The sequence below is a fragment of the Tubulanus polymorphus genome, chromosome 4, assembly GCF_964204645.1.
Source record: "Tubulanus polymorphus chromosome 4, tnTubPoly1.2, whole genome shotgun sequence".
Classification (NCBI taxonomy): domain Eukaryota; kingdom Metazoa; phylum Nemertea; class Palaeonemertea; order Tubulaniformes; family Tubulanidae; genus Tubulanus; species Tubulanus polymorphus.
In genome coordinates, this window is record NC_134028.1 from 7166178 (window position 1) to 7191276 (window position 25099).

Sequence of the window (25099 nt, forward strand, 5' to 3'; positions counted from 1 at the left end):
TCTGGGCCCTGGTCTCAAATTTAATTCAGATTTGCAGTCCTCTGGTATCCCTTGTGGTAAACATTTGATGCGTACGTAAGATCCAAACCCCTTAACACGTTCGCTACCACCATATTTCCAGTTGCTACTACAAAACAAGTTATTTTGTAGTTGGCCATAGTGATAGTTCAGTCGGCCATAGTTAAAAATCGATCAATAAGTGTTGAGAATGAAGCAGAGATTATTCGCATTGCCAGCCAATCGGGAACTGTGTCATTCCAATTGCCAGAGTGCAAATATCTTAACAGTGAATATGATCAGCTACAAGAGATTACTCATAGTGGCAACAGTCGCAGAACCGCAGACATCTTGTAGTTGGCAGCAAATAGTGGTAACTGTTAATCTGACATCAAGAAACAAGAAAGCGTATTTCAGAGAAAATTTTTTTTCGAAACGTGCACTACTACATTACACAAAAAACACTTATAAAATATATAAAATTCTTGATTAACTTGCTCGTACAAGATAAATGTAGCACCTCTAAACTTCCTGATCCAGGAATTCGCTATCAAAATCAGTTCTTAATATAATGTATGGTAATAATTTATACTCGGGTAATATACGAAAGTTTTACTAATACTCATCGAGTTTTTTGTAAATGAATGAAAATTTGTGACCCAGATGAAAATCAAATATTGTATTTCAAGTTTCGGAGTAACAAAAATAAATACGAGACAAAAGTCATTAGAATTAGTACAACATATTGCATACATTTAAACGAGACCAAATACCCTTACTGACTCTACACTTCTTCTTTCTGGGGTAAATTAAATGCACCGTTCTTGTCTTTCAATGATTGCTCATTCGATAACAGAACACATATCCCAGCACAGAGTTCATTTAAACATAGGTAAAGATCAAGTCAGAATTTTAGGTATCGATCTGTTTCCCCTACAGACATTCAACACTATTTCAACATTCTTCCAAGCATATTTTTGTCATCATGTGCTCAAGAGACATATTTCTTTAATAACACGTAAAAGCAATTCCATCACTACATCTTCAGATAGCGGTCAACTAAGAATACATATGGTTTGATACTTGGCTTCACCTACTTATTTCTAATGCAGGAGACTAAAGAGTTCTACGGAGAGTACAACATTGCAGCACTATGTGTGTTATAGTAGAAAAGAAATGGATGAATAAATAAGAAAAGAATTCTAAAATACACAATGATTCATACCTGATTGGCACAGGTAAAAGAAAACTGTCTTGATTGACGAATGAAATTTTACTGTATTCACCCTAAAATACTGAATAGAACCAACAGAGTAAGGTATAAGGGGGACTGGAACTAGTCCACGGATGTAAATATTGTTGAGTCATTGATGACTGCAGAGTCAAATCAAACTCAATATCATGAAATGGTCCTCCTATAGATAACTTCTCAGCAGTAGAAAACAGATTCGCAGCAAAGGGACAGAGGAAGATTCTAAAAGAAAAGGGGCTCGGAATGTTTAAAGCTGGTAGTAGTACGGTCATCATAGTTCTGTTTTCTTGGTGTCTGGCTTGCCGGTGTCGCCTTTCAATTTGCCCGTAACTTTTCCCTCAACTTCGTAAAGACAGTCTACAGAAAAACAGATGAATCTTATATGAGTAAGTGTACTTGACTGGATAAATAGGCTGCACGAACAGGGATTAAAGATAACCGGCAGATAAACGCCATAGTAACAACGAACTTTTAATTGTTAATATGTCTCAACCATCCATCGGTTTTTACTCAAACGGGTTTTTATTGTTTCAAATGTAATACCAGATGATCTATTAAAGCATAGAATTCAAGTTCTATGATTAAAGGTTCACTTTGAACCAACGGTTATAACTATATCCTATAGAAAAGATACAACCATAATGAATATCAGTATTGTTTGTAACTTGATGTTAGCCTGGAGGAACGCATTTGAACTTGCTTTTTTGCATGGAATTAACGCGCCATACAAATTTTATTATCATTACTATCATTATTGCTTAGTGGAACGAACCTTTATTTGCATTGGTTTGTTTCAGGATACGTTTAGCGCACAGCCAGTCCGCTAAATCTTCATCCTGGTGGTGAAAGTACCATTCTTCAATTTCGTCTTCATAATCGCCGACCATTGTATAACACTGAAGTAAAATGGAAAGAGAGAAACTACAAATGACGAATGTCACAGCAATGAGTCGACATGAAAAACAAAGAGAGCAACTTTAATTGATAATTCTTCAGTGAAATATCATGTTTAAGTATATAAATATCAAACGCTTTGAGTCCTTTCTAAAAAAAGTTTAGGAGACTTTTAGCATACCAACCTAGAACTATTGGAATCTAGAACAACAGAGAACTTTATAGCTTACGTGTTTTTGCATTTCCGTAACTTCGGCTGAAGGTGAATCCCACAAATCGTGGGGAATTCCTAAATCGACTTTAACGCCTTTATTTCTACAATAATAAACACACTGCACCACAACATTGAAAGCAAACATTACCGGTATTCGAGTTTGTTGGACTTGGTGATAAGGGTCGGGCATAGAATGCATTTGCGGTTTGTGAAAATAGCCTATTGTAATCTAACCATATTCTGGTTACCAGTAAACAATGCAATGTATTTGCAATATTGAAAAAACCTTTTCGGAATATAAATCCTAGTGAAAGCTAGCTGAGAACATGTTGAAAGGTGTCTCAAGTAAAGAAATTCTTTTTCACAACACAACTGTGGGACAGTGAAGTGCAATCAGTGTGATGGAAAATATGTATACACCTTCTACACTTCTGAATGTGGTAAATCATCAACAATTTTTTTCATCTGTGCCTCACATTATTGGTCAGTTCATACGAACAGTATGATTAACAAACATCTTAAGAGTAGTGTGTGTAGTAATGCTGAGTGATGGAGAACCAGTGCAGTGGAACTCGTGACCTGCCGGTGACCAGAGATTCCATTTACCATGAAATGATACCTTTTTCTGCATGAGAGTCACTTCTGCAGGAGGTTTATCCCATAAATCATACGGTAAATCCATTTTCACATTAACGCCTTTATCGCTGATTTAAATTCATCATAAACGAATCATTTATCAGCAGATCATCGGGAAAAATTTCTGGAAAATTCTCGAAAAAGCTACTTACACTAAACCATGCAGAGTGCGCATGGTTTCACTTTGTCCCTTCGCGAAACGGAGACTGCCTTCTTTCTCTTTATGTACGTTGTACTGCAGAATTCGGTCGCAAATATGAGGATCGACGAGAGCTTCGGCTAAACGCAATTCACTGAAAAATTATGATAATGCCTACATGAATGCTCATAAGGAGTACTCACTGAAACTAATGCGGAAAATTTAGATCAACTTCATTAAAATCTCAAGTGGCTCAATAGTTAATCGCAGTTAAACGTTACCACCTCGCATATTAAGATTGAAGGGGGTCTAACCCTCGAGTGCAACTACACCGTGGTGCATCAATCGGTGCTGCACTTTACTAGTACATCGAACCGCGGTGTATTGATGTTATTACCGTAGTAATTAGTTTTTATCTCTATCAAAAGATGGCAGTATCTGTCAAACAATGTGAAATATTAGTAACTAACAATATATCGCACTGTGATGTGGATGCACAAAGCGGTATGCCTGCTATTCAACACACTGGGGTGGACATTTTTAAGATGTTCAAATTATCTCCAGCACTTTTGGGTATCAATTAGTGAGCACTGTAAGAGCTAACACTATCACAATCTTACTAATGCCCGAATGTTCTAGGTTCTAGCCAAAGTCACATCCCTCATACGCTAGGAATTAATGTCAATGAGATAACCTCATCTGGCATAACGGGACTGCTCACTCCCTATGACAAGTGTTTTAGTAATGATTATGAAACTGAGCCTGGAAACATTTTCGATAGTACGCCGTACTTACGAAGTTCGATAGTCTATTTTCTTCTTGTTCATGTCGAGGTTATAACCGGTTTCGATAGTTTGTTTGTATTTGCCAGTTTCCCTCAACCGGTCCTGTAGTTCCGTCACTAAATACTTGCAAACTGCGAATGAAATCGAACCAAAAACAGTGTGAAATGAAATACAACGCGAAGTGTGAATATTACATTTGAAGACGTCTTCTCAGCAACTGACATTTTAGTCATGTGCTCATTTCTGCAATTTTTCCACGTAGCTTTATTGATGAGTGGGATGAAGATTGAATGAGATAAGGAATGGGTCGAGATAAGGTTTATTGGTGATAATACGGTATAGGCCTAGACTAGAAGTACAAGTAACTTATACACGTCCAGCATGCGTCGGATGAAATGATGAAACATGGGCGAGCTAGAAATATTCGAAGGATATAGGGAGAGGAATTTTCATGGCTTTAGCCATGTCCCAAACTCGATGTTAGATATTCTTGAAGAATTACATACGAAAACTTGCAATTTCCAAAAGTCAAGAGTGTCTAATTGGCAGATTTTAACGATCTCTTTCTAGATAAAAAGGGCAACCTGAGTGGGAAGACAGGGCAGGAGTCGGCTCATGGGATATGAGTATCAAATCAGTAACTACTGCGGCTCAAATTCAACCTGCTCGACATGCTCGAAAGCGAACAACAAAAAAAGTTGTCTATCTTTTTTGTTGAATACATTCACTTACCTTCACATTTTGACGGTGGCTTCACCCAGTTGTCATCAGAGTTAACGTCGAATACCAAAATGGTGATAATTACTGAACTGATTATCAACTTATCCATGACTAACACCCTTAAATGACTGCTGTCACAAAATGCACCCGAACTGTCAAACTGAAAACAAATCCGGAAGTACGTATTACATACTCCAACTGACCTTGGAAATTGGTGCTACTAAATACCGACACCAAGACTAACCTTTGCTTTATTTTAACCAGAAATTAGCTAACGCAAGGGCCAATAGTGTCGGGCTGATACCGATCAACATACATTTGACTTCTTCATATCATTTCTTATTGATTATCAAATTAGATAATATGTTAGATTTATACGCCCTATATTTTGAATTAATAGACAGATTATTAGTCCATGCCAGCTAACCATAGTTTCTGATTACTTACCAGTCGATAGTGATTGCGATCGAGTCGTATCATCAATACAGAAATTTTACAGATTTTTTTTCTCAAGTAATTTTTGATTTCTTCATTCTAATGTTTGCTGTTTTGAAGTTACATCGGCCCCTGATTGTATTGGTCCAAAAAGTGGCATGTGTGACCATCGATCTTTTAGAAATTATATTGTACCCCTCTTCCCTCGTGTTGTGTTCCATCCAAATGGCCTGCTGCTCACACAGGAGGGGCTCGTATTTGAAGAAGTTTGGGGGTGAACTGTAGCTTAGATCACCCAGTATCCCTGGTACTATATATATAAAAAGAAAAGATATTCAAAAAACTTCAAAATCAAAAAACATCCACCTGCCACAGGAGGGTAGCACGTTACTGACTTAAGCAGGCACGTTGGACGCATCTTTTTATTGCTGCGGCCAAATACCGATTCTGGACAAGCCCTAAATATTGCCATGGCGAGTTTACTTAATTTCTTCAAAAACGTGGTTTTCAAAGAAAAAAAGCGTAAATTATTTGTTGCACTTCCGAAGCCACTGTTAAGTAAACCCCAAGCTTGATGATAATTGACTCCGAGCCTGCACTGGGGATAGTCACATTTGATACTGCATGGTCTCTATTAACACTAACCAACAACTGCGCTGAGCAGATCCGCTTGAATGGAAGGGTTACAAGCCCACACAGTCACAGACCTAAACATTACTATATGTTATGTGTAAATGTTATTGAAGTTGTCTATCATTGATTTCTGCTTTAAGGAGATTGGAACGAGAATATGGCCGGAAAGAATACAAAATCTAACACTAACGATATGGCTCTATCGTTGACTGGAATGCCGGTTACATCAGTCAAAAGACCGAACTCGTCGCGCAGTTCAGTTTCAGGCTCCGGCAGGTTGAAAGAAAAATCTTCATCTCTGGTAAGAAAACGAATCGATTACTGGTATTACCAATCTAAACGCAGTTCAACAGTTTGGACTTTGAAACTTAAGATTTGACCCGAGCGTTAACTGATCAGAAATGAGTGAATTTTAACTCTGACTCACAACTGTGTAGTCGGTAGCGTGTCTGTGGTTTAGTTTCACAATCGGATTAAGCCCATCCGATTATAAAAGCTTAGGCCTACCACCAATGATAAGGTAGCTAACTAACAACTTTGGAACTGGGTCAAGAATTTTTATCGCTTTTTTCGGGCATCATTTATGGTCCCGCTTATTTTCATTCAGACATCTTTGAACATCCAACAGTCGTCTAAATCTAGCGCGGCAGCAGGAGACAGCAGCAAAAAACATATTCGCAGTAAGTAGTTTGTATTTTGTCTCAATTGTGAAATGTGTGTACGTTCAACGATCGGTAGTTAATCGCAGAGATTTTATTATTTTCAGCCAGCAGCCAAAATCTCGGTTCAATGACACCGGATAACTCAACGCGCAGAAATACGGGCAAACTTGATGTCATGAATGATACTACTAGGTACAGTTGGCGTTTTCCAATTGTCTAGAAAATAATGTACTTTGTAAGGTGATGTTGGGCGCTTCAGAGTTGAACTCTGGCTATCTTCTTCTAGTGAATTTCTGAGTTCTATGGAATCCGATTCAATAATGTCAACTGAAAGTTAAGATATCAATGTCGGTCCGTATTATCATTAATGTCCCATATAGTTGTAAAATTGTCGGGGTAATCTAAGATTGGCAATCTCTAATAACAGTAACTGATTCATTTATTTTCAGTGATGATTTCCTGGCATTGTTTGAAAACAGCGTTCAGCCGAAAATCAAATCGAAACGTCCTCAACCAGGCGCCATGTCATCTTCTGCACTTTCGCGCAAACTCCACTCATCCAAATCCACAAATTCTGTAAGTGACATTAAGTCGAAGTTTAGGTTTTTAGCCCGCCTCTATTTCTTCAGTTGAAGGAGTATTCATTTGTCAGTTTGTCTAATGATCAAGTTCATCTTATTTGGATTGCTTTGGTGATAAGTTTTGATATTTTGTTCACACCAAACTTGAGGTAACCCCATAAATCATGTCTCGTCAATTTTGTAGTGCCACACGATTTTTAGTTGGATTCACTGGACGAGTATTTAATCTCTGGTATTGAATCATGTGAAAACATGTAACTATGCTCGACATAAGAGTATGCACTACCCAAATATTTGGCCGATCAGAATCTGACAGCGCTTGTCGGTATGGTAGATTTTGGAGATGCCTCCTCGATCAAAGAGGTTGTGTTGCGGCTGACCCTAAGATAATCAATACTTCGAGTGGGAGACTCCAGAAGAGGAAGAAATTTGATTGAAAAATAAATAATTTAGGCCTATTTTAATCTTTATTCTCGTTTATTTAATTGCAGAAAACTGTCCTCACTTCGAATGTCTCTCAAAAATCCGGTAACAAGAAATTTCAACACAGCGTTTTCCAACCGAACAGCGCTCGCAGTACCAGCTCCGTCGAAACGGATTACATCGATGCGTCGCCTAGCAACAGTCACCGTGCGGTAGGAACGACGCATGGCAACGAATGTCAGAATAACGCGACAGCGAACACGCTGAGTCCGAGCATCGCGAATAACATGACCTCGCAGGCGATGTCGCCGACGTTGAAAATGCCTTTCACGGACATCGAGAACGCGTATCAGAACATCAGACATGACAAAACGCCGGTGAACCTCGTGAAAAACGGAAGCCACAACAGCAGCAGCAGCAACAACGAAGCCGCCGAAAACTACATCAAACGCGTGAACATGGCGGCGACGCGGATACAGCGGTGGTACCGATGCGCGTCGAGGGAACGACGCGATCGACGCAGCAACGAAACCGCGATGAAACAGCTGTTCGACGAGAAACGAACGCGAATGCGCGAACAACGACGATCGCAGCAGATGTCGCCTCGGTCGGACGCCGAGGACAGACGGAAACATCGAGAAGAGAAAGCGCAGAAAGCGAGACAACAAGCTATAAAGGTTCGCGTTGAGTTGGATCCACGGTTGTAATTTCATTTTGAATTTTTCAGGCCCCCTACAACTGCTTGATTTCAGTAGGGGCTGAGTATGGTGTCTGCATGGGCGGATCTAGCCTAGGTTTCTGAGTACTGCTCAGCTGTGGCGAAGGGCACCTATATCGTATAGAATTTTGAATTTTTAGGGCTCTGAGATGCAATGTTAGCATGTTTGGGGCATAAAATCTATAGTCGTCTATGCATCAACAAAATGAATTTGGCATTTTGACCTGTTAAATGAAATAGTATTAATAAGTTTACTATTTCGATTATTCAAGTTGACCATTTCAATGACTTAATCGACCAGAACTTGAACAATGGAAGGGCATTTCAATCGTGAGTACCGCTCAAGCAGTAGCAGCGGTAGGCTGGGTCCGTCCCTAGTCAGGCATTTGCTGCGCAAATTATTTCTACGCAATGTTTTGGTATATTCTTTGTGTCAATTTAGGAATTGCAGCAAAGACAATTAGAGAAAGCGGCTGAAACTAAACTGAAAGCCGAAGAAGATCTGAAAGCATTGAAAGAGGAGGGTAAACTCGGTCGAAGTCGCAACAACAATTCAAAATCCAAGTCAAAAAAAGACGAAAAACCGCGGATTAACAAGAATAATTTAGTCGACGATATGGGAGAGGTCGATTCGATAAAGAGCGCCGAAGAATCGCGCGCGATGAATCAACTGCTTAATTACGAACAGGTGAATATTTCGATCGAGCAGTCGCTCGTTGTTTTGCAAGGTTGCGCAATATCTCATCGACAGTTTTCTATTGATCTAGAACAACGGCGCAGCGGCTGCGGTGGCTGAGGCTAGTGGCGACATCGCGGAATCGAGCATCTCGAAGGCTACAACGCTCTCCGACTTGATGGACACATTGAAAAAACTGGAAGAGGATGAGATGCTCGACCCCAGCGTGAATGTTGATCAGAAGAAAAAACGAAACACGGCTTGGGGTACGTCGTTGTCGCTTTTAGTGTAATAGCTTACGTTAGTAAGAACTTTATGATTCCTGGTGAAAAATCCATAGTCTAATTACGGGCAGTTTTCACTGCTAACAGTTATTACAGGCTAATGATTTGTAATTACGATCGATTGTTCGTCACATTCAGAATTAGAAGAATTTTATGTCCAAACAAAAAAATTGCATTCAGTCATGGTGGCCACTGAACTGGAAAACCTGGAAACTCAGGGAATCAGAAAAATCTCGAAAAAATCAGTGATAACTCATTTTACCAAAAACAACCTGGAAAATTCAGGGAATTTGGATATTTGATATCGACCACATGTTTCTTTATCAATACATGATTCACTGAAGAATGAATGAGTTGTAACATTAAACCTAGCAATTTCTCTGATTTACTCAAGGAATTTTGTTTAGTCACGTGGAAAAATCAGGGAAAACTCAGGGGATTTGTAAGTGGGCGGAAAGTGGTCACCCTGTTAGTATTGCGATGATATAAGAGGATCTTTAATAATGAAAAATCCACCGAGAAAAACTCTTAATGTTTGATTGTTTTCGTAGATGACCTCGATAAAACGTTGTCGGGCAGTGAAGAAAATGATTTCCTGTCTCCGAGAAAACTCGCCAAGCATAACTCTACGAAACCCGACGTCGTCGAACCTCAGCTCATGTCCGATGAAAAACTGCGCAGCATTTTCAACTTCCTCGACGAGGTCGACCGCGTCGACCGGTTGACCGTCGTCGAGAACCAGCTCGGTGCCGGTTGCCACGACGACCTGGAGAAACCGCCGTTATTGTTGCCGTCGAGCGAGGAGCTGGCCGACATCGAACAGGCGACATCCGCCGCGAACGAGGTGACGGCAACGGTTTTAAAACAGCGGCTCGAACTCGACGAAAAGAAGCGCTCGGTTACGATTTTACAGAAAGCGCTGGTAAGAATAACATTCAATACTAAACTCCTTAACAAGTAGCTGACACTCTAGGCAATGCTATCAGGCGACTGAGTACACCGCTGTTGTGAAATAACCATATGCTAGCTAATTGATAATGCTAGCTGATTGCTAAATGATCGATAAGCCCTCAGAGAATGGATGTATTGGACATAAAGATATGCCCAAAAACCACTACTAATTGAGAGTACCGGTAGTTACTATTCAAGAGCTCAATTACTCACAGAATGCGAACCATCCCGATAAGTTTTTGCAAAATTTTGACCCTGAAGTTTAGCTAACTTAGTTATTCGTGAGCGTGATATCAGTGTTCAATTCTATGGTTACATTTCAGAATCAGCAAAGAGAGCTGACAATTCGACACGCGAAGGAAACGGAAAAAGACATGAAAAAACGTCTGTCCGTGCAAAAGGTCGAATACGAAGAAACGATAAAACGTCACCTATCTTTCATTGATCAGGTAGATAAATCGATGCGTCATTTCTTGTATTTATATTTTGCGATAGAAAATTGATAATAATGATTTCATGATCATTTTTAAGCAAGAGTACCCACAATAATTGTGATAAGTGTCATATATTATTAGTACATGTATAACATTTAACCTCTAGCATGTATCTTTTTAAGTTTTATATCAGCATGGGCGTTATCAGTTCTCTCCTTGTGAGATGTGACCTTGGTATTATTACTGAGGAGAAGAAATTATGAACTGATTTAGAGTAATCATCGCTCGGAATTAGATTTCAAAATTGCTTCTTTATACGCAGTTGATCGATGATAAGAAGATTCTCAGCGAAAAATGCGAAAATCTCTTAAAAGAACTGAAAACGATGGAGAGAAAGTTCTCCGAGAAAATCAAGCAGATGGAAGAGTCGTAAGTGATGTAAACCGTAGAATATCAGTCGCTTTCATTTTAGAAATTGTCGATTTTCAGATGACAAATGTTGTTATTCCTTCTAGGCACGCGGTCGAAATGAGTAAAATCAAGGATATCAACGCGGCGGCCGAAAAACTCAGACGCGAAAAATGGATTGACGAAAAAACGAAGAAAATAAAGGTACTGGTTTATACGCAATAGTTAGTGAATATAGCCACTAAATTTCATACATATTTGAAGTGTATATATTTTCTTACAGTTAAAATAATCAAAGTTGTAATGCCAGTAGTTTGTTAGTTGCATCTATACCACGGTCCGGTGTATCGTTAGTTACTATTATTTAACTTTTTAAAAGGTGCTGCAATCTTTCACTAGAGATAAAAACATACTATGAATTACATCAATACATGGCAGTGCAATGTACTAGCAAAGTCCATCACTGATTTATACACCGCAAGGTGGTGTAGACAGACTGAAAGGGTTGAAATAAAGATAAATCTTTAATGTGAGTCTGAAAATATGATAATTGTATTGGTATTGTAGGAGATGACCGTGAAAGGCTTAGAGCCAGAAATTCAACGATTGATCGCCAAGCATAAATCCGAGATCAAGAAAATGAAATCGATACATGAAGCCGAGTTGTTAGAATCGGACGAACGCGCCGGACAACGATACGTAAAAATGACCGAAGAATTACGAGATCAGTTGGCGATGGAAAAAGAGGCCGCGTGCGCGCGAGAACGAGAACTAGCTAAACAAAGGTACGTGCGTCACGGGGCCGGCGGACGCAATTTGAGATCGGTATGACCAGAGGATTAGTGGAACTTCCGAAAGTGGGAAGTGTCACCAGCAAGCGCCATAAGTACCAAGCCCGGTGGGGGCCTCCCCCAGAGAAATGTTTGAAAATTAGATGCTCATAGATGCATTTTCCTGGCATTTGTACCATAAAATTTCACCGACGTTGAACGAGAATTTGGGAGGAAATTGAAAATAACGAATTAAGGTGGATCCGATTTGGGAAGTTATTGGCCGGTTCTGTGTCACACCAGAACCCAGTTCCATCCTTTCGTGCCAGGTTTTGCTTGGCCCACACAAAAAGCTTCTATTTCACTTTCACTTATTTCGTACATTTTAATGCATCTTTACACAAATCAAAGGACAAAATGTACATTATTGAGGTTCTGCAGGGTGTGCTGGATACAACCAGATGCAACTATCCACTGGGGCTGGATATAGCAAATCTTTCCCATATATCCATCTGCAGTCAGTATCATAAATGAACCATAAGTAATTTCTGCTAAAATGCTCCGTTGTAAATGTCTCATCCTGTTGGCTGAAAATCGTAAATCCAATGCCCCAGTTTTGTACCGATTTATCGTAGGTACGAAAAACAAATGCAACAAGAAGAAGAAGCGTACCAGGCGCAAAGACGGCGTATGTACAGCGAGATACAGGAGGAGAAAGACCGTCTGGCTCAACAAGCGATACGTCAGAGAGCCGAAATCGATAAACTACAACGCCAGTTAGAGGATACGCACACACATTCGGTCAGCGCGATGAAAGCCGAGTACGAGAAAGCTCGAGAAGAACAAGAACGTCGCCATGCCGTAAGTTTGGACTATACTACTTATTCTGTTGACACCTCGGGACTAAGTTGAATATTTCACTACGTAAACCTCATACTCATGCATGAATTGTTGACTGATATGAATTTTCTGTTACATGATATGATTACATTTTGTGGGAGAAATATTTCTTTTCGATAGTAGGATATCAAAAAACTTTTTCTGACCGCTTTATAAAAAAATGTTGTGTTGGTCTGGGGGGGGGGGGGGTATTGTATTGCATGTATTTTTGGAATCCAGCAGTGAAACTGTAATTGATATTTCAATTAATGGTTCTAATTGCTAGGGTTGAAGTTTATACTGACCTTAGATTTGCAATATTTCTACACATTCAAAAACTTTCTGCCCTTGTTGGTGATCATCACCATTCTGTAAGTGGTATTAGAACCAGTTTGGGTCCTGTTTGCAACGACAACTCAACGCTTTCTTAAGTCTCGTGTATCGTGTTATTATGACTGATGGAACTAATTGAAACGGGCTCCTAGATCTATTCTGAAACTGAATCTCTGACCATTGCTTGAAAATCTCATCTTCTTAGACGGAGACCAAAGAACTGCACGAGAGGCTGCGCATCGAAAAGGAAGCATGGGAGGCGAACTACATGAAAAAACAGGAGACGTGGCTTCTGCAGAAAGAGAGAGAACTGAAAGAGAACGTGCGGAAAGATCGCGATAAAGAGATCGAACTCGTGATCGGTAGATTAGAGGATGATACGATAGCTGCAAGAGAGGAGAGTGAACGAGTCGCCGATAATAGAATCAAGTAAGATCATAAATCATAACTAAAAATCATGAAGTTGTAGGTATTAAGGTGTCGTATCTATCCTACGAGTTTAGTACCGATTGGTTGAGAAATGATGGAGTAGTAGTAGAAGTTCAGCTTGCTGTTTTGAAAGCGGGAAAATAGAATATAGAAAATAGAATAATGATAATAATAAGAGGAATAACAATAGGCTTTTCTGCGATAAACGGAAACCCTAATGATAATTCATTTTCTTAAATAGCACTACTAATTCGAATTAAACGCTGATATCATTATAAGATATTGAATTTTGAGTTATGTTCTTAAATCGAAAATACCTGTACATGTTTAGTGCTAACGTGAACAAGTAATGTGTCTATCATAAGTTTCTGACATGCATTTGTTGAGTAGATGAAATGTTCCTATGAAATCCAGACAAGTTTTCAAGTTAGTTTTGAATTTATTTTCGTGTGCCTTTTTCAGGAGGATACGAGACAAATACGAATCAGAAATGAGTGAATTAGAACGATCAGAACGGCAAGCGATGGAAAAATATAACGAAATGAAGGTATGTAATGGTTAGATATCTACATCTATAATTTCACAGTGGAATCTTTGGCTATGTATTTGAAGAAAACTTAAATTGAGTATTTTAAGGTTTTATTGCTGTTGTTTTTAAGGCCAAGTTGACGGAAGTTGAAGGCGAAAATGAAAGATTGAAAGTGATTATCAAACAAAAGGATCAGGAAATAAAAGACGCTAAAAAGGTTTGTCGGTTTCTTAATTGAATTCATGAAAAATAATTTAGATATACCAGGGAATAATAGTTCCAACATCCATTTTTGGGGCCCTGTCTTTGTGTGTTATGTTTGAATGGTTGTTTTGTTTTAATGTTTGCTCCATCGAATACAGCAAATTCAATTAACCTTTTCTGGATAGATGGTGGCCTCCAATTAACCCTTTCTGTGCTGACTAATCAATACCCTATAGTGCTGGAGATAATTTGAAAATTTTGAAAAATTCCACCCTAGTGTGTTGAATAACGGGAATAACTCTATAGTGCCTCTACACTGCGGCGCAGTGTATCGTTAGTTACTAGTATTTCACCATCATTAAATAGAGATAAAAACTAATTACTAATTACATCAATACACCGCAGTGCGGTGTACTAGCAAAATCAATCACATTCATTCACTGCACTGCAGTGTAGACGCACTGAAAGGGTTATACCGCAGACACAGAAGGGACAAAACTAATTGATTAATCAATCGAATAAAAACGAAAAATATTCCCAAATTAAAATCAGTTCTGTCATCAGTGATATCATCGGGATTTAAATGAGGCCTCCATCTTTACGGGATGATGAGCTTTTACTCAAAGCCAGTATTAATGAAAGAATTCATCTGTAAATTTGTGAAATACCGATTCAGTCTTTTTCGTTTATAGTCGTCGGAGAAACTGCACTCGGAACGCGACCACGTGTCCGACATAATCCGTCAGGAGTTCGCCGACCGAATCGTCGCCACCGACGAGGAGAACAAACGCGTCAAGAACGAAATGTCCGAACAGAAGGCGAAGCACCGCATCGAGCTGGAACGAGCTAAATCCGAGATCGAAGTCATACAGAAAGCTAAAGAGGAGGAGATGGAAGAAGTTCATAAAAGGTTCGTGTATCATTCGGAATTATATCGGCTGAAATGAGATGAATCCTTAACCCTTTCAGTGCGTCTACACCGCAATGCGGTGTATAAATCAGTGATAGATTTTGCTAGTACACCGCACTGCGGTGTATTGATGTAATTAGTAATTATCTCTCTTGTAAAATGGTAGCACCTGTCAAACATAGTGAAATATTAGTAACTAACGATACACTGCGCTGCGGTGTAGACGCACTACAGTGGTATTCCTGTTATTCACGAACGCCAACAAAATCCTAGAACAGTAATATTCAAGCTCATAGAGAAATATGTTTACTATGTCAACTTTCATAGTCGTCATTTCGTTATACCTTTGTTATCCCCGGGCTGGCGTTAAAATGAGCTTTGACTGCATGATTCGTGATTAACGATTAAATCTAAAAGTTCTAAAAACCAAGTATGTAATTGGTAGAGAGAGGCGCTGTGAGTGTCTTACTCAGGAAGCTTCTGTTATGTACAGGGTCGGAACCCTCGACCTGGCATACCACTGCATGTCATTCCATGTGAACTATTTTTCTATTTCAGGGTAAAACAGGCGATATTGAAGAAAGAGGACGTAGTAACACAATTACGTCAGCAATATCAGGCAGCCGTGAAAAGAGCCGATCATTTAGAGGGACTTTTAGAACAGCAACGAAAACAATTACTTAGGAAATGAATCGTTGAGAGAAGGGAACAGATTCAGTTCCATCGTTGTGTCGGTCTAATCGGGCCGTCGACCCATTTTCACAGTTGTGTGGGTTGATTTCAATACGGGCTAGCAATCTTTAGTCTGAAAACAGTTGTAAAGTCAATAGTTGTCAGTGGAATTCGATGCAAAACTTTATTTATTTACTCAGTATTTGGTCACAATCTTAGATTTCTGTGGTATCCTAATGGAATAAACACCGAATTAACCGTATTTGGTTTCTTTTTTGTGATACTCATGAAATTGCTCGGATTCTCCAACGTCAGCCTCAGATTTTAATGTTTTAGTATAATATTATTTTAGGCTTGTTAGAAAATGGTTGATAATATTGTATTATCTGTAATTTGTAAATATGTAGAATGATAGAGAATTTTGTGCTACTGTTTGATGATGTACATGTACAAATCTAAGTGAATAAATATTTATATTAATTTCGTAATTATGGGATTTTTTTATTCGCCGATCAAAATTTTGGATGTTTATGGAAAGTTTTAGTGATCTTGACTTGTATCAAACCTGGGAAGAAGTATGAAGAATTGAACCTGAAGGCAAACGCACAATGTACAGGGAAACCCGAAATCACAGAAACATCGTCAAACTGAATCAAACAAGTTTGATCTTGGTTGTTTTCTGTTAAGCCCAATGCGCAGGACCCAGGGACAGGGTACAGAAACGTGTTTCCGAGCGTTTCCAGTTGAGAACGTTAACGAGATCAAACAGGTTAATTAACTCGTTTCCATGTTTACCTTTATCGTGTTTATCGGGATTTAATGCACATGACACTGGGTAACGTCTGTGTAACGTGTCAGAAACACGTTTCTGTCATCGGTTTCCGTGTCGTGCGTCGCGCGCGTTGGGCTAAAGAAAATTCTTCACTGTAGACCCAAGGAATATTCATTCTAGCCTAAAGTACGAGAGCATAACCGTTTACTGCATCCATCGCCCATGACCATCCGAATACCCGTAGTAGGCTATCAGGGCGGCTGTAGGGTTTAATTAAGGAGGGGGAGCAGGTAAAGTTAGGGCACATTTGATGAATAAGGGCATCTAAGCGCTAATACTTCGCGCCGCAGGTGCGAAGCCGAAGTTTGGGGGCTCTCCCCCAGAAAATGTTCTAAATTTGATGCAATCTTAGAGCTATCTGGGCTTTTCTGGTGGCACCTTGGAGCCTTTGCGAATCCTGTATCTTAGACATGTATAAATTAAATACCCAAAGATAAGAGTCGAAAAGGAAGAGTGGCTAGCCCCCCCCCCCCAGTGAAAGTTACCGGAAAACATCAACTATATTTTTGAAACACCGAATTACGTATGGTTTTAGTTTTATTTAAAAATTTACTTAAATAAATAAAAGATAAAAAACAAATTTTTTTAGGGCACCTTGAAATTTTGAGGGGAGCGCTCCCCTGCTCCCCCACTTGAATCCGCCCCTGGATATATGTGGATGCACCTAAATTTTGATCACCAAACCTTCATAAATGAAATCAACTCGGGGGCCATACCTAGTTTAAAAGGACAGTTCTATAGGATATAACAATTGTATTTTACTAATTAATAATCATATTACGTATAAGTAGGGCCCTGCAACTCGGGACCAGTACAGCAATGGGTCCATTGAATGGAGCTGAAAAACTGAACGAATTTGACGTGAGGTCAATCGTAGTGCGGAAAATGACGAGTGATGTTACAAAGCTTTAAACGGTAAAAAGCGGTATATACGACCACATAGTCTATTGATCCTGAATACTCCAAAAATGTAGATTAAAATTTGTAAGAATTACGAACTTTTGAATGGGATGAGCAATAATTAAAGTTGAATTATCGGGAAGACGATATCAATGTTTATAATTTCACCAGCGCGCATTGTTGCATTAACTTCATAAATGAATGATATCATGAAAAAGTTTATTATCAGCTGAGTTTATCGATATTTTACTTTGTTTCTATCTTAATCCAATCTAGAGATATGCACGAAATGGAAAAAACTAAACCGGAGAAAAATATGGATAAAAAATTCAACAATGCGGACCCGGCGGGTACACAAAAAATGGCGTCTGGAAACTGTAAAAAGGCTTATTGGACCATCAATTTCCATGATTTAACTGAAGTTATACCTTAAAAAAATCAATGCACCAACAGACAGAAACGTACGTGAAAACAAACATTGTAAAAAACTTACTTTATTCAGGCCTCAATCTCTATACTATCATGTCATGGATTGATTTATAATAATATGTAAACCGTAAAATTCATGAAAAAACCGAAACGTGACTTAAAAACATTGCACTAGAAATATACATCAACTTTCAAATAAATCAGTTGGTCTATATATCACATCTATATCCTGAGTGGAATATTTGAATACGTAGGCTATACATATAACAAACAAGTTTATATTTTTGCGTGGAGAGATATTATAACGACAATAACTATTTTTTCATAGCGCCGACACACGCACCCAGTCCCAGTTTTTGAGTCTCCATGGACTCTAAAACGAAGAGTCCATGAACGAAGAGTCAATGTTCGTTTTAGAGTCCGTGGTTTATTTTAACAATGGAATCAACTTCTCTGAAATCCGGGACCCGGTCACAAATAGATGAATACCGTAGAACTTACATAATTCATATGACTATAGGGACTGCCCGGATTTCTTTGAATTAAGCAAAGTCCGAATTATGAATAAGTGTTTATATGGAACAAATATTTCTATCCGAATTTAGTGAAAATCCGAATTAAGCGAGTTCTGCTATAAAAACCAGAACAAAAGTTTGTCTCAAAATCAGACTTCTCATTCTTTCACACTGTGAAGATCCAATCCCATTTCTTTCTGAAGAAATTCGATAGCTTTTTCTTTTTCAGCCTGAAAAAATAATGTCGACGTGGATTAATACATGCATGTAGATTTACATATCCATATATACAAACGAATTTTCGGTTTAGAAGTATGTTTCTTGAAACTCCCTAGATGAGTCGACTCGGCATTCAATTCTTACAAAAGTGACGGATTTTTCCGTTCAAAAACACGTTGTTCTTTGAAAATTTACGTACCTCGATTCGTTCGGAATTCCAGTTTAATTGTTCCGACATGATTTCTATAACGGTCGGCAGACATTCGTACGCTGCACGGGCGTTGATAAACGAAAGTCTAGTTCTACGGGCCAGTACATCTACCGCCGTACATCCATACTCTACAACTGCATATTTCACCTAAACATTTAAAAAATGGCACATATATATATATATTCATATTTGAATATTATTTTTCATTTGAAAGTAAAAGTATTTCGATCGCCTTCTTTCTTGTATTCAGCGGTTTGTGTTTCTTGAATCATCGACAGATTTTTAGATCTCATCATTTGTAAAATCCACCCAAATTACGACGAGACATTTGAATTTTATATATTGCAAGAGTAGCTCATTACGCATTTACGATCCATGTTATGAAAATGAAGATGCTGAAATTTCGAAATATTTGACTTAAGCGCCCCTGTAGGCAAAAAAGAAAAAAGGTAAAAAAAGGCGAATTCATAACATATAATAGCCCACAACATACCCCGGCTGTCAATTGAGCCAGGATACCAGTTGTTGTAAGCTGTAACAAAGAATGCCACGATCGTCGAATTTTTCAGGCTGACCAATAATCCTCCAGTGGAGGTCACTTTTTGAAAGACTTTATGATGACGAATAACTTACTTCAGCTTGTATGTACGGATAGTCGGGATGTAAACGTTTTCCGGTCATCGGCCATCGTTTTGTCGTATCACATAGCTTAACCACGTCTTCAGCTCTATCACCGTACGTTTCTACTAAATGTTCAGCAATCTAGAAATCAATAGTATAAATTAAAACAGGTTACGTTACCATTGTAAAAAACATCGAATGTAGGAAGTAAACGTTAGAGACCTGTTAACGATTGATATTGGAAAGATTTCCATAGATTTGTTCCCAGGACACCACGGGGAGTTGCGTGATGAAATGAGGATTTCAAGATTATTTTAGATTTCATCCGTTTCATTAGTAAGGACATGAGCTTCATATTCATTATTTTGAAATCTTTATTCGTAAAACGAATGACAGAGATTTTTTTCACACGCTGTGCTTTATGTAATGTATTTTGACATACTTCGCGAGCTACTCCGTAGTCTTGTACTAATTTCAAAAATAACGTCGGTGACCATCCGTGAGCGCCCTCTATCAGCAGACCATGCGTACAACATTTTGAAGCTTTGAGATTACACAACTCGACGGCTTTATCTATGGTTTCCTCTGCCATTAGTCGATAAGTTGTCCATTTGCCTCCTGTTTCAGAATAGCCACGAAATTCCATTAACCACGATACCCATTATAACAACTACCAGATTCGTCCGGATTTACATACTCAATCATACCCATCAGATCGAACGAAATCTGAGGATTTTCAATTATTAGCGTTCAAATACATATAAACTTTTGAAAATTTGAAATTGTCACGCGAGTACATACCGGCTATAGTGATGAGATTTGATTTGCTGACTTCGATCACGTGGTTTCGAGCTATGGATTGAGTATCCTGTTTATTCGGATTTCTGACTAGTGGCCTAATTCCGCTCCAAACTGATAATACGTCCTCCCTGCGCACTATGGGTGTAATCAAAGAGAAGGATATTCAGGTGAATAAAATTTCATCTCCTTATACATCTTGAAATTATTTCTAGGAATTATTCTCTTTTTGAGTTATTCTTTATTAGTCAATTTTTTGTCGCAAATAATTTTCTTGAAAAGTATGTCCCATCATCTAGGCTCTCGAGTCTGTTCTGGCTCGAGAGATTCTATCATAAGTTGGCCCGGGATTTCCTCACAGACAAAACTTACCGCTAATATCTTTTGATAGGTAACGTTTCAATTCGCTGAGAACGAACTTGATTTCAGCTTCTTGCGGTTCCGGACTTTCTGATATATCACAAGGCGTATCCGTCGTGCCTAAAAACAGATAACATTGGTGTGGAAATCTCTAGCTATAAGAATAAATAACTATGGGAAAATAATTCCTAATTTCGAAAAATTCTTTTGGTAGAGCGCTTCTTGGGCGACATTTTGTCCGGTTATCTACAGGGCCGTATTTAACAGGGGCTGCCTCCAGAAATTTTGGGATTGTGCCCTTTCTGTAAATATTATTGTTATTCCCTATAGAACTGCCCTTTTTCGGGTTTCTCTGCCCCTACCCCTGCCCCAATTCAAATGCTAGGTACGGCCCTGACTTGCCAGATTTTACTAAAAAAGCGCTTTGGATTTGCACCATAATTTACCGACAACTGTTGAATCGAGCCAGGGAAGTATGAATAAGATTCGTCCGTCGCTCGTCGAAGGATCCAGTAAACCCAGTGTTGATTCACTGTAAAAGGAGTGAAGTATTTATATTTGGCCACATTCACCAAGATCGTCTAAAATATTCAACATTCAACTTTTTCGCAGGAGAGAAATTGATAAAATTGATGTTTGTGAAATTGAATTCATGATAGTTAGCAGTGAAGTTATTGGTGAGTACGATAGACTTGCGATCGCGTTTTGAATGAATGAAAAAATGCTGGGAATCTATATTTTACCAGTAATATTTAGGTAGGACTAGATGAATTCCGGCACTGGGAGCGCAGATCTTTTTAATGCTTGAATCGTCCATCTGTCTGACGCCATCGGTAAATGGCCCGGTCGCGTTGATGACACATTTGGCGCGAACGTTATAAGTTTTGTCTGTAAATTGTAATTGTAATTAGGAAAAAAGCTAAACGAAAACTTATCAGAAGATGGCGAAGTTTTGGTATACTTTCTATGGGAAGCGTCTTAACGATATAAAAGAAATTTCAAAACAATTTATCTGCAACTTTATTTAAAACAATTTTTTCTGTGCGTTTATTTTCTTTATAAACGATTTCCTGCATCATAATCTGCAATTAAGATTTGAATTTTCTTTGTTTTTTGTCCATTAGACGCTTCCCCGCAATTCACTTCTCTCAGATAGATAGATAATCTGATGATTAAGAATCTGATAGATAATCTAATAACTTAAGAAATCAAAAGATTCAGCGGACCATTTTATTTCCTTACCGGTGAATCGATCGGTGACCTTGGCACCGCTGACGATTTCGGTTCCGTCGTCCTGACGTTGTTTAACGAGATCATCACAGTTTACGTAATTACATACTGTTGCCCCCATACGAGCTGCAGTGACAGCCAACGACAAACACATTCGAGCATCATTCTGTTGACCTGTATACCGTATATACAAAATATAAAATTTAATATTCTGACATATACACGTATAAAGCTCAGATATGTGTAGATTGGAAGCCGAGAAAATTGAAATATTTGCGTTACTGGTAGACTGATATCAATCCCAGTATTCAGTTAAAAAATAAAAACCCATAGTTGACATCAAAGCGTTTAGTGTCTGACAGTTTCGGAGTTTATCTAAACTACGTACATCATCATAGAAATGTTATCAAAATGATATCATATCATTTTGGTTTCTCTGATGATAGAGTTTAGATAAACTCCCAATAAGGACAATAAGCGCTTTACTATCAACCGTAGGTTTTTACTTGTTAAAACATTTGCGATAGATTATGATGCAGAAGAGAATTCTCTGTAATTATGCTAACTGCTCGGAAATAATGATACTTCAAATTACCATCGTAATATACAATTCCACCGACTAGATGTTCACTTTTTAGCATCGGAAACCTTTCTAACGCTTCGCTTTTGTTTATGTAATAGCTCGTTTTTAGGATCTCCTTGCCAGCGACGAAGTCGTACATTTTCAGACCCAACCAGAAATACGGCACCTGCCACCACCTGGAGAAATGCGAAAAATATTCAGAACCATTATTTAATCAAACGTCATCGCATCATCGCATGATTGTGAAGCTGATTCCGGGTTAAAAAGTTTAGAAATGCACAAGTTCTTGTCAAAACGTAAAGCCTAAGATGATAAGTTTGATAGCTCCGATATCCCATTAAATCCTAACAAATGAAATCAAATTTAAAAAAAGCAGTTCACATACGTCCCTCTAGTTTGTCTGAATTGAAATGTCTTTAGATGAGTCTTGAACTACTCCAGAGAAAATATTAACTCAAATTGGTGGGCGTAAGCTTCGTAAGCGTGGTTGGGAAATTGAACGGGGTTTTACGCAATATATGTTGATGAGCAGAACGGAGCTAAAATCAACCATTTTTAGCACATCTTTTTTTATACACTTGAAATTCAGTAAATACTTCGAACAAACCGATAACTTACTTGTAAATTGGCAGAAGTATAGGTAAAGAGTGTGAGAGATGTGGAGCCACCTCAGTTAAATGGGCTCGTTCGGATAAAGCTTCTTTCACCATACGATACTGGAAAAACATGCTTCTGTTAATCGACATTTATTTCATGTTCTTTCTGAATGCTGAAACTTTGTATGTGTCTACTGCATGTACTAATGCTGTAAGGTGAATTTCATATTCATGGCACTGTACGGTATATATCATCAAAAACTCATGAAGACATTTGAATCTTTGATATCGTTAAACAATATTTTTGGACGACAGGTCGGGGCGGCTACTCACGCACCTGTTCAATGTCGAGGTTAAGTATGGCTTTCTGTAGGTATCTTACTCCTCCGTGTACGAGTTTAGTGCTACGGCTACTGGTCCCCGATGCAAAATCGTTCTTCTCAATGATGGCGGTCTTCAATCCTGATTTTCAGAAAATAGAAATTGAAATGGGAATCACTTTTGAAATAATCAAGGGCATCGGAGCAGTTAAGCATAATCGGTCGTACCTACGAGCAATGGAACAGATAATTGCTCGTATATAGCAATGTGCAGTTTTGACTTATGTTGGTCTCATCATTGATCGCATGCTACATATTGTGTCTCATAAAAAACAATGTATTTTACTGCAAAACATTTGTTCTTTTTGATCGTGGGTCTTTTGTTTCTACTACCAGCGTAAAACTGTCATCGATAAAATGGAATATCGTAATTTATAAAAGTGTTTGTATTTTGTATTTTATGTTACATCAACGTTTCATTTAGTGCGGTAAGTTGATCGAAGGTATGTATGTTGATACCGGACGCGAGTGTACTGAACGCGTACTGAAGTGCATATCCGTAGACAGAAGACCGAACTATTATACTTTGCAATTAACTCCATTTAGATATTTTAATAACAATCGATTGAATGGCGAAATCTAGTGATTTACCTCGACTGACCGCATCAAGGGCTACTCCCGTGCCAGTGGCCCCTCCTCCGATTACTAAAACATCGTATTGTTGATTTTCCAACTCGTTTAGATGTTGCTGACGAGTCGGCAGTGGAGAATTTCTCGTGGAATCTTGTTCAACCGAAGCCGCGTATACTTTTCTTAGCTTGTTCTATAGTGGTTCATAAAAGATTTTCTGAAAACTCATTTTGTAATGGCACGACAAAAAACTGATCAAATTGGCGTATGCTTGATTTTTGAGTTGATTTATTTGATGATTGTCAAAAATCTGCTGCTGAAAAATCGTTTCTTATATGAATCGTCGTAGTTTTCAAAACAATCCGTCCGAATAAGAACATTACAAACGACAACAACGGCACAAATCAGTGAGATAAAATTGACTGAAACGTCAGAAATAAATACCTTCATCCTGCATCTTTCCTGGTATTGTGGATATACATATAAAACGGCTGAGACTCCTCCGGTCAAACCTAACCCGATTAGAGAGACCCGTCTCCATCCTAAACCAGCGCGCCAACGAGCCATGCTAAAACTGTAAAATAAACACCCACTCTCTCTTACGCCCTAAAATCTATGGCACGGAAACAACTACTTATATAATTAATTAAACAATATATAAGAGCTCATCTTCAAATCATGAATCCGATGATGCTGATTTACGCACCCTTTTTCGTTGTCGGTGACTTCTCCGAAAGTTGTACTAAATACTATACGTACACAAGTAGATATATAAATGTATACTACCGCACAGGACTAGACAAGCCGGTTAATTGCTGCGATTTTAGGTAAATCGTAGCAACGTACGTAGCTTAACTAATTCATTCTGAATTAAGGCGATTAAATACAGAACCGTTCACACAATATAAAACGAGTTATATATACGCATATAAACATGTTTTGTCACGGCAGACCGGCTTGTTCTATTTCTAGATCACGAGGTTACGAATGTTCAGCGCGACTTTATCAGAACTTTCCATACCTGTCCATACATAGGTTGATAAAATTTGAACTCGTGTAGCACCTTTAAACTCAGTAAAAACTGACCTCTCCACATAATGAAATCGGATTCGAATATTGAATCAATATGACATCAACGTCTACTATATTCAATTTATTAATATGTTACTATATACGTTATCAAAAGAATATCATGAGCATACAAATTAATGTACAATTTGAATTGAAAAATATTACAAAAATCAGCAGTTTCTTTGAAGTACTAAAATGATACTAAAAGTTATCGAA

General features: G+C 38.4%; 3 protein-coding genes across 3 annotated transcripts; 1 reads left to right on the forward strand and 2 right to left on the reverse strand.

The window, feature by feature from the left end:
* Nucleotides 1–440: 440 nt before the first annotated feature.
* On the reverse strand, nt 441–4814 carry LOC141903674 (protein canopy 4-like). Its single transcript, XM_074791903.1, has 6 exons — nt 4650–4814; nt 3928–4048; nt 3146–3286; nt 2374–2458; nt 2022–2145; nt 441–1606 (listed from the first exon to the last, which is right to left on the reverse strand). Exons 1-6 carry the CDS (start codon nt 4744–4746, stop codon nt 1521–1523), a joined length of 654 nt encoding a protein of 217 aa, XP_074648004.1. The 5' UTR covers nt 4747–4814; the 3' UTR covers nt 441–1520.
* A 284-nt stretch (nt 4815–5098) lies between these two features.
* LOC141904232 (centrosomal protein of 131 kDa-like) lies at nt 5099–16024 on the forward strand. The gene is made up of 19 exons (XM_074792795.1): nt 5099–5150; nt 5846–6006; nt 6313–6385; nt 6472–6559; nt 6817–6943; nt 7440–8048; nt 8532–8777; nt 8857–9031; nt 9601–9971; nt 10324–10449; nt 10757–10863; nt 10950–11046; nt 11410–11627; nt 12248–12473; nt 13030–13253; nt 13716–13800; nt 13913–13999; nt 14679–14896; nt 15455–16024. The coding sequence occupies exons 2-19, from the start codon at nt 5863–5865 to the stop codon at nt 15585–15587; spliced, it is 3354 nt and encodes a 1117-aa protein (XP_074648896.1). The 5' UTR covers nt 5099–5150; nt 5846–5862; the 3' UTR covers nt 15588–16024.
* A 1831-nt stretch (nt 16025–17855) lies between these two features.
* On the reverse strand, nt 17856–24584 carry LOC141903460 (glycerol-3-phosphate dehydrogenase, mitochondrial-like). Its single transcript, XM_074791576.1, has 15 exons — nt 24519–24584; nt 24257–24386; nt 23834–24005; nt 23200–23324; nt 22885–22982; nt 22279–22442; nt 21696–21857; nt 21197–21341; nt 20900–20985; nt 20466–20573; nt 20097–20231; nt 19738–19913; nt 19308–19436; nt 18663–18821; nt 17856–18474 (listed from the first exon to the last, which is right to left on the reverse strand). Exons 2-15 carry the CDS (start codon nt 24377–24379, stop codon nt 18403–18405), a joined length of 1854 nt encoding a protein of 617 aa, XP_074647677.1. The 5' UTR covers nt 24380–24386; nt 24519–24584; the 3' UTR covers nt 17856–18402.
* Between the last annotated feature and the right edge of the window lie 515 nt (nt 24585–25099).

What these genes read in the sequence shown, in the direction of transcription:
- LOC141903460 (XM_074791576.1), bottom strand. Translation starts at nt 24,379, where the DNA reads ATGGCTCGTTGGCGCGCTGGTTTAGGATGGAGACGGGTCTCTCTAATC. An exon ending in AGGAAAGATGCAGGATGAAG is followed by an intron (nt 24,006 to 24,256) that starts GTATTTATTTCT and finishes GAACCACTATAG; the next exon opens with AACAAGCTAAGAAAAGTATA. An exon ending in GCTCGATTCAACAGTTGTCG is followed by an intron (nt 20,574 to 20,899) that starts GTAAATTATGGT and finishes ATCTGTTTTTAG; the next exon opens with GCACGACGGATACGCCTTGT.
- LOC141904232 (XM_074792795.1), top strand. Translation starts at nt 5,863, where the DNA reads ATGGCCGGAAAGAATACAAAATCTAACACTAACGATATGGCTCTATCG. An exon ending in AACTGCTTAATTACGAACAG is followed by an intron (nt 8,778 to 8,856) that starts GTGAATATTTCG and finishes CTATTGATCTAG; the next exon opens with AACAACGGCGCAGCGGCTGC. An exon ending in AAAAAACGAAGAAAATAAAG is followed by an intron (nt 11,047 to 11,409) that starts GTACTGGTTTAT and finishes TTGGTATTGTAG; the next exon opens with GAGATGACCGTGAAAGGCTT.
- LOC141903674 (XM_074791903.1), bottom strand. Translation starts at nt 4,746, where the DNA reads ATGGATAAGTTGATAATCAGTTCAGTAATTATCACCATTTTGGTATTC. An exon ending in AAAATAGACTATCGAACTTC is followed by an intron (nt 3,287 to 3,927) that starts GTAAGTACGGCG and finishes ATAATTTTTCAG; the next exon opens with TGAATTGCGTTTAGCCGAAG. An exon ending in TTACGGAAATGCAAAAACAC is followed by an intron (nt 2,146 to 2,373) that starts GTAAGCTATAAA and finishes ATTTTACTTCAG; the next exon opens with TGTTATACAATGGTCGGCGA.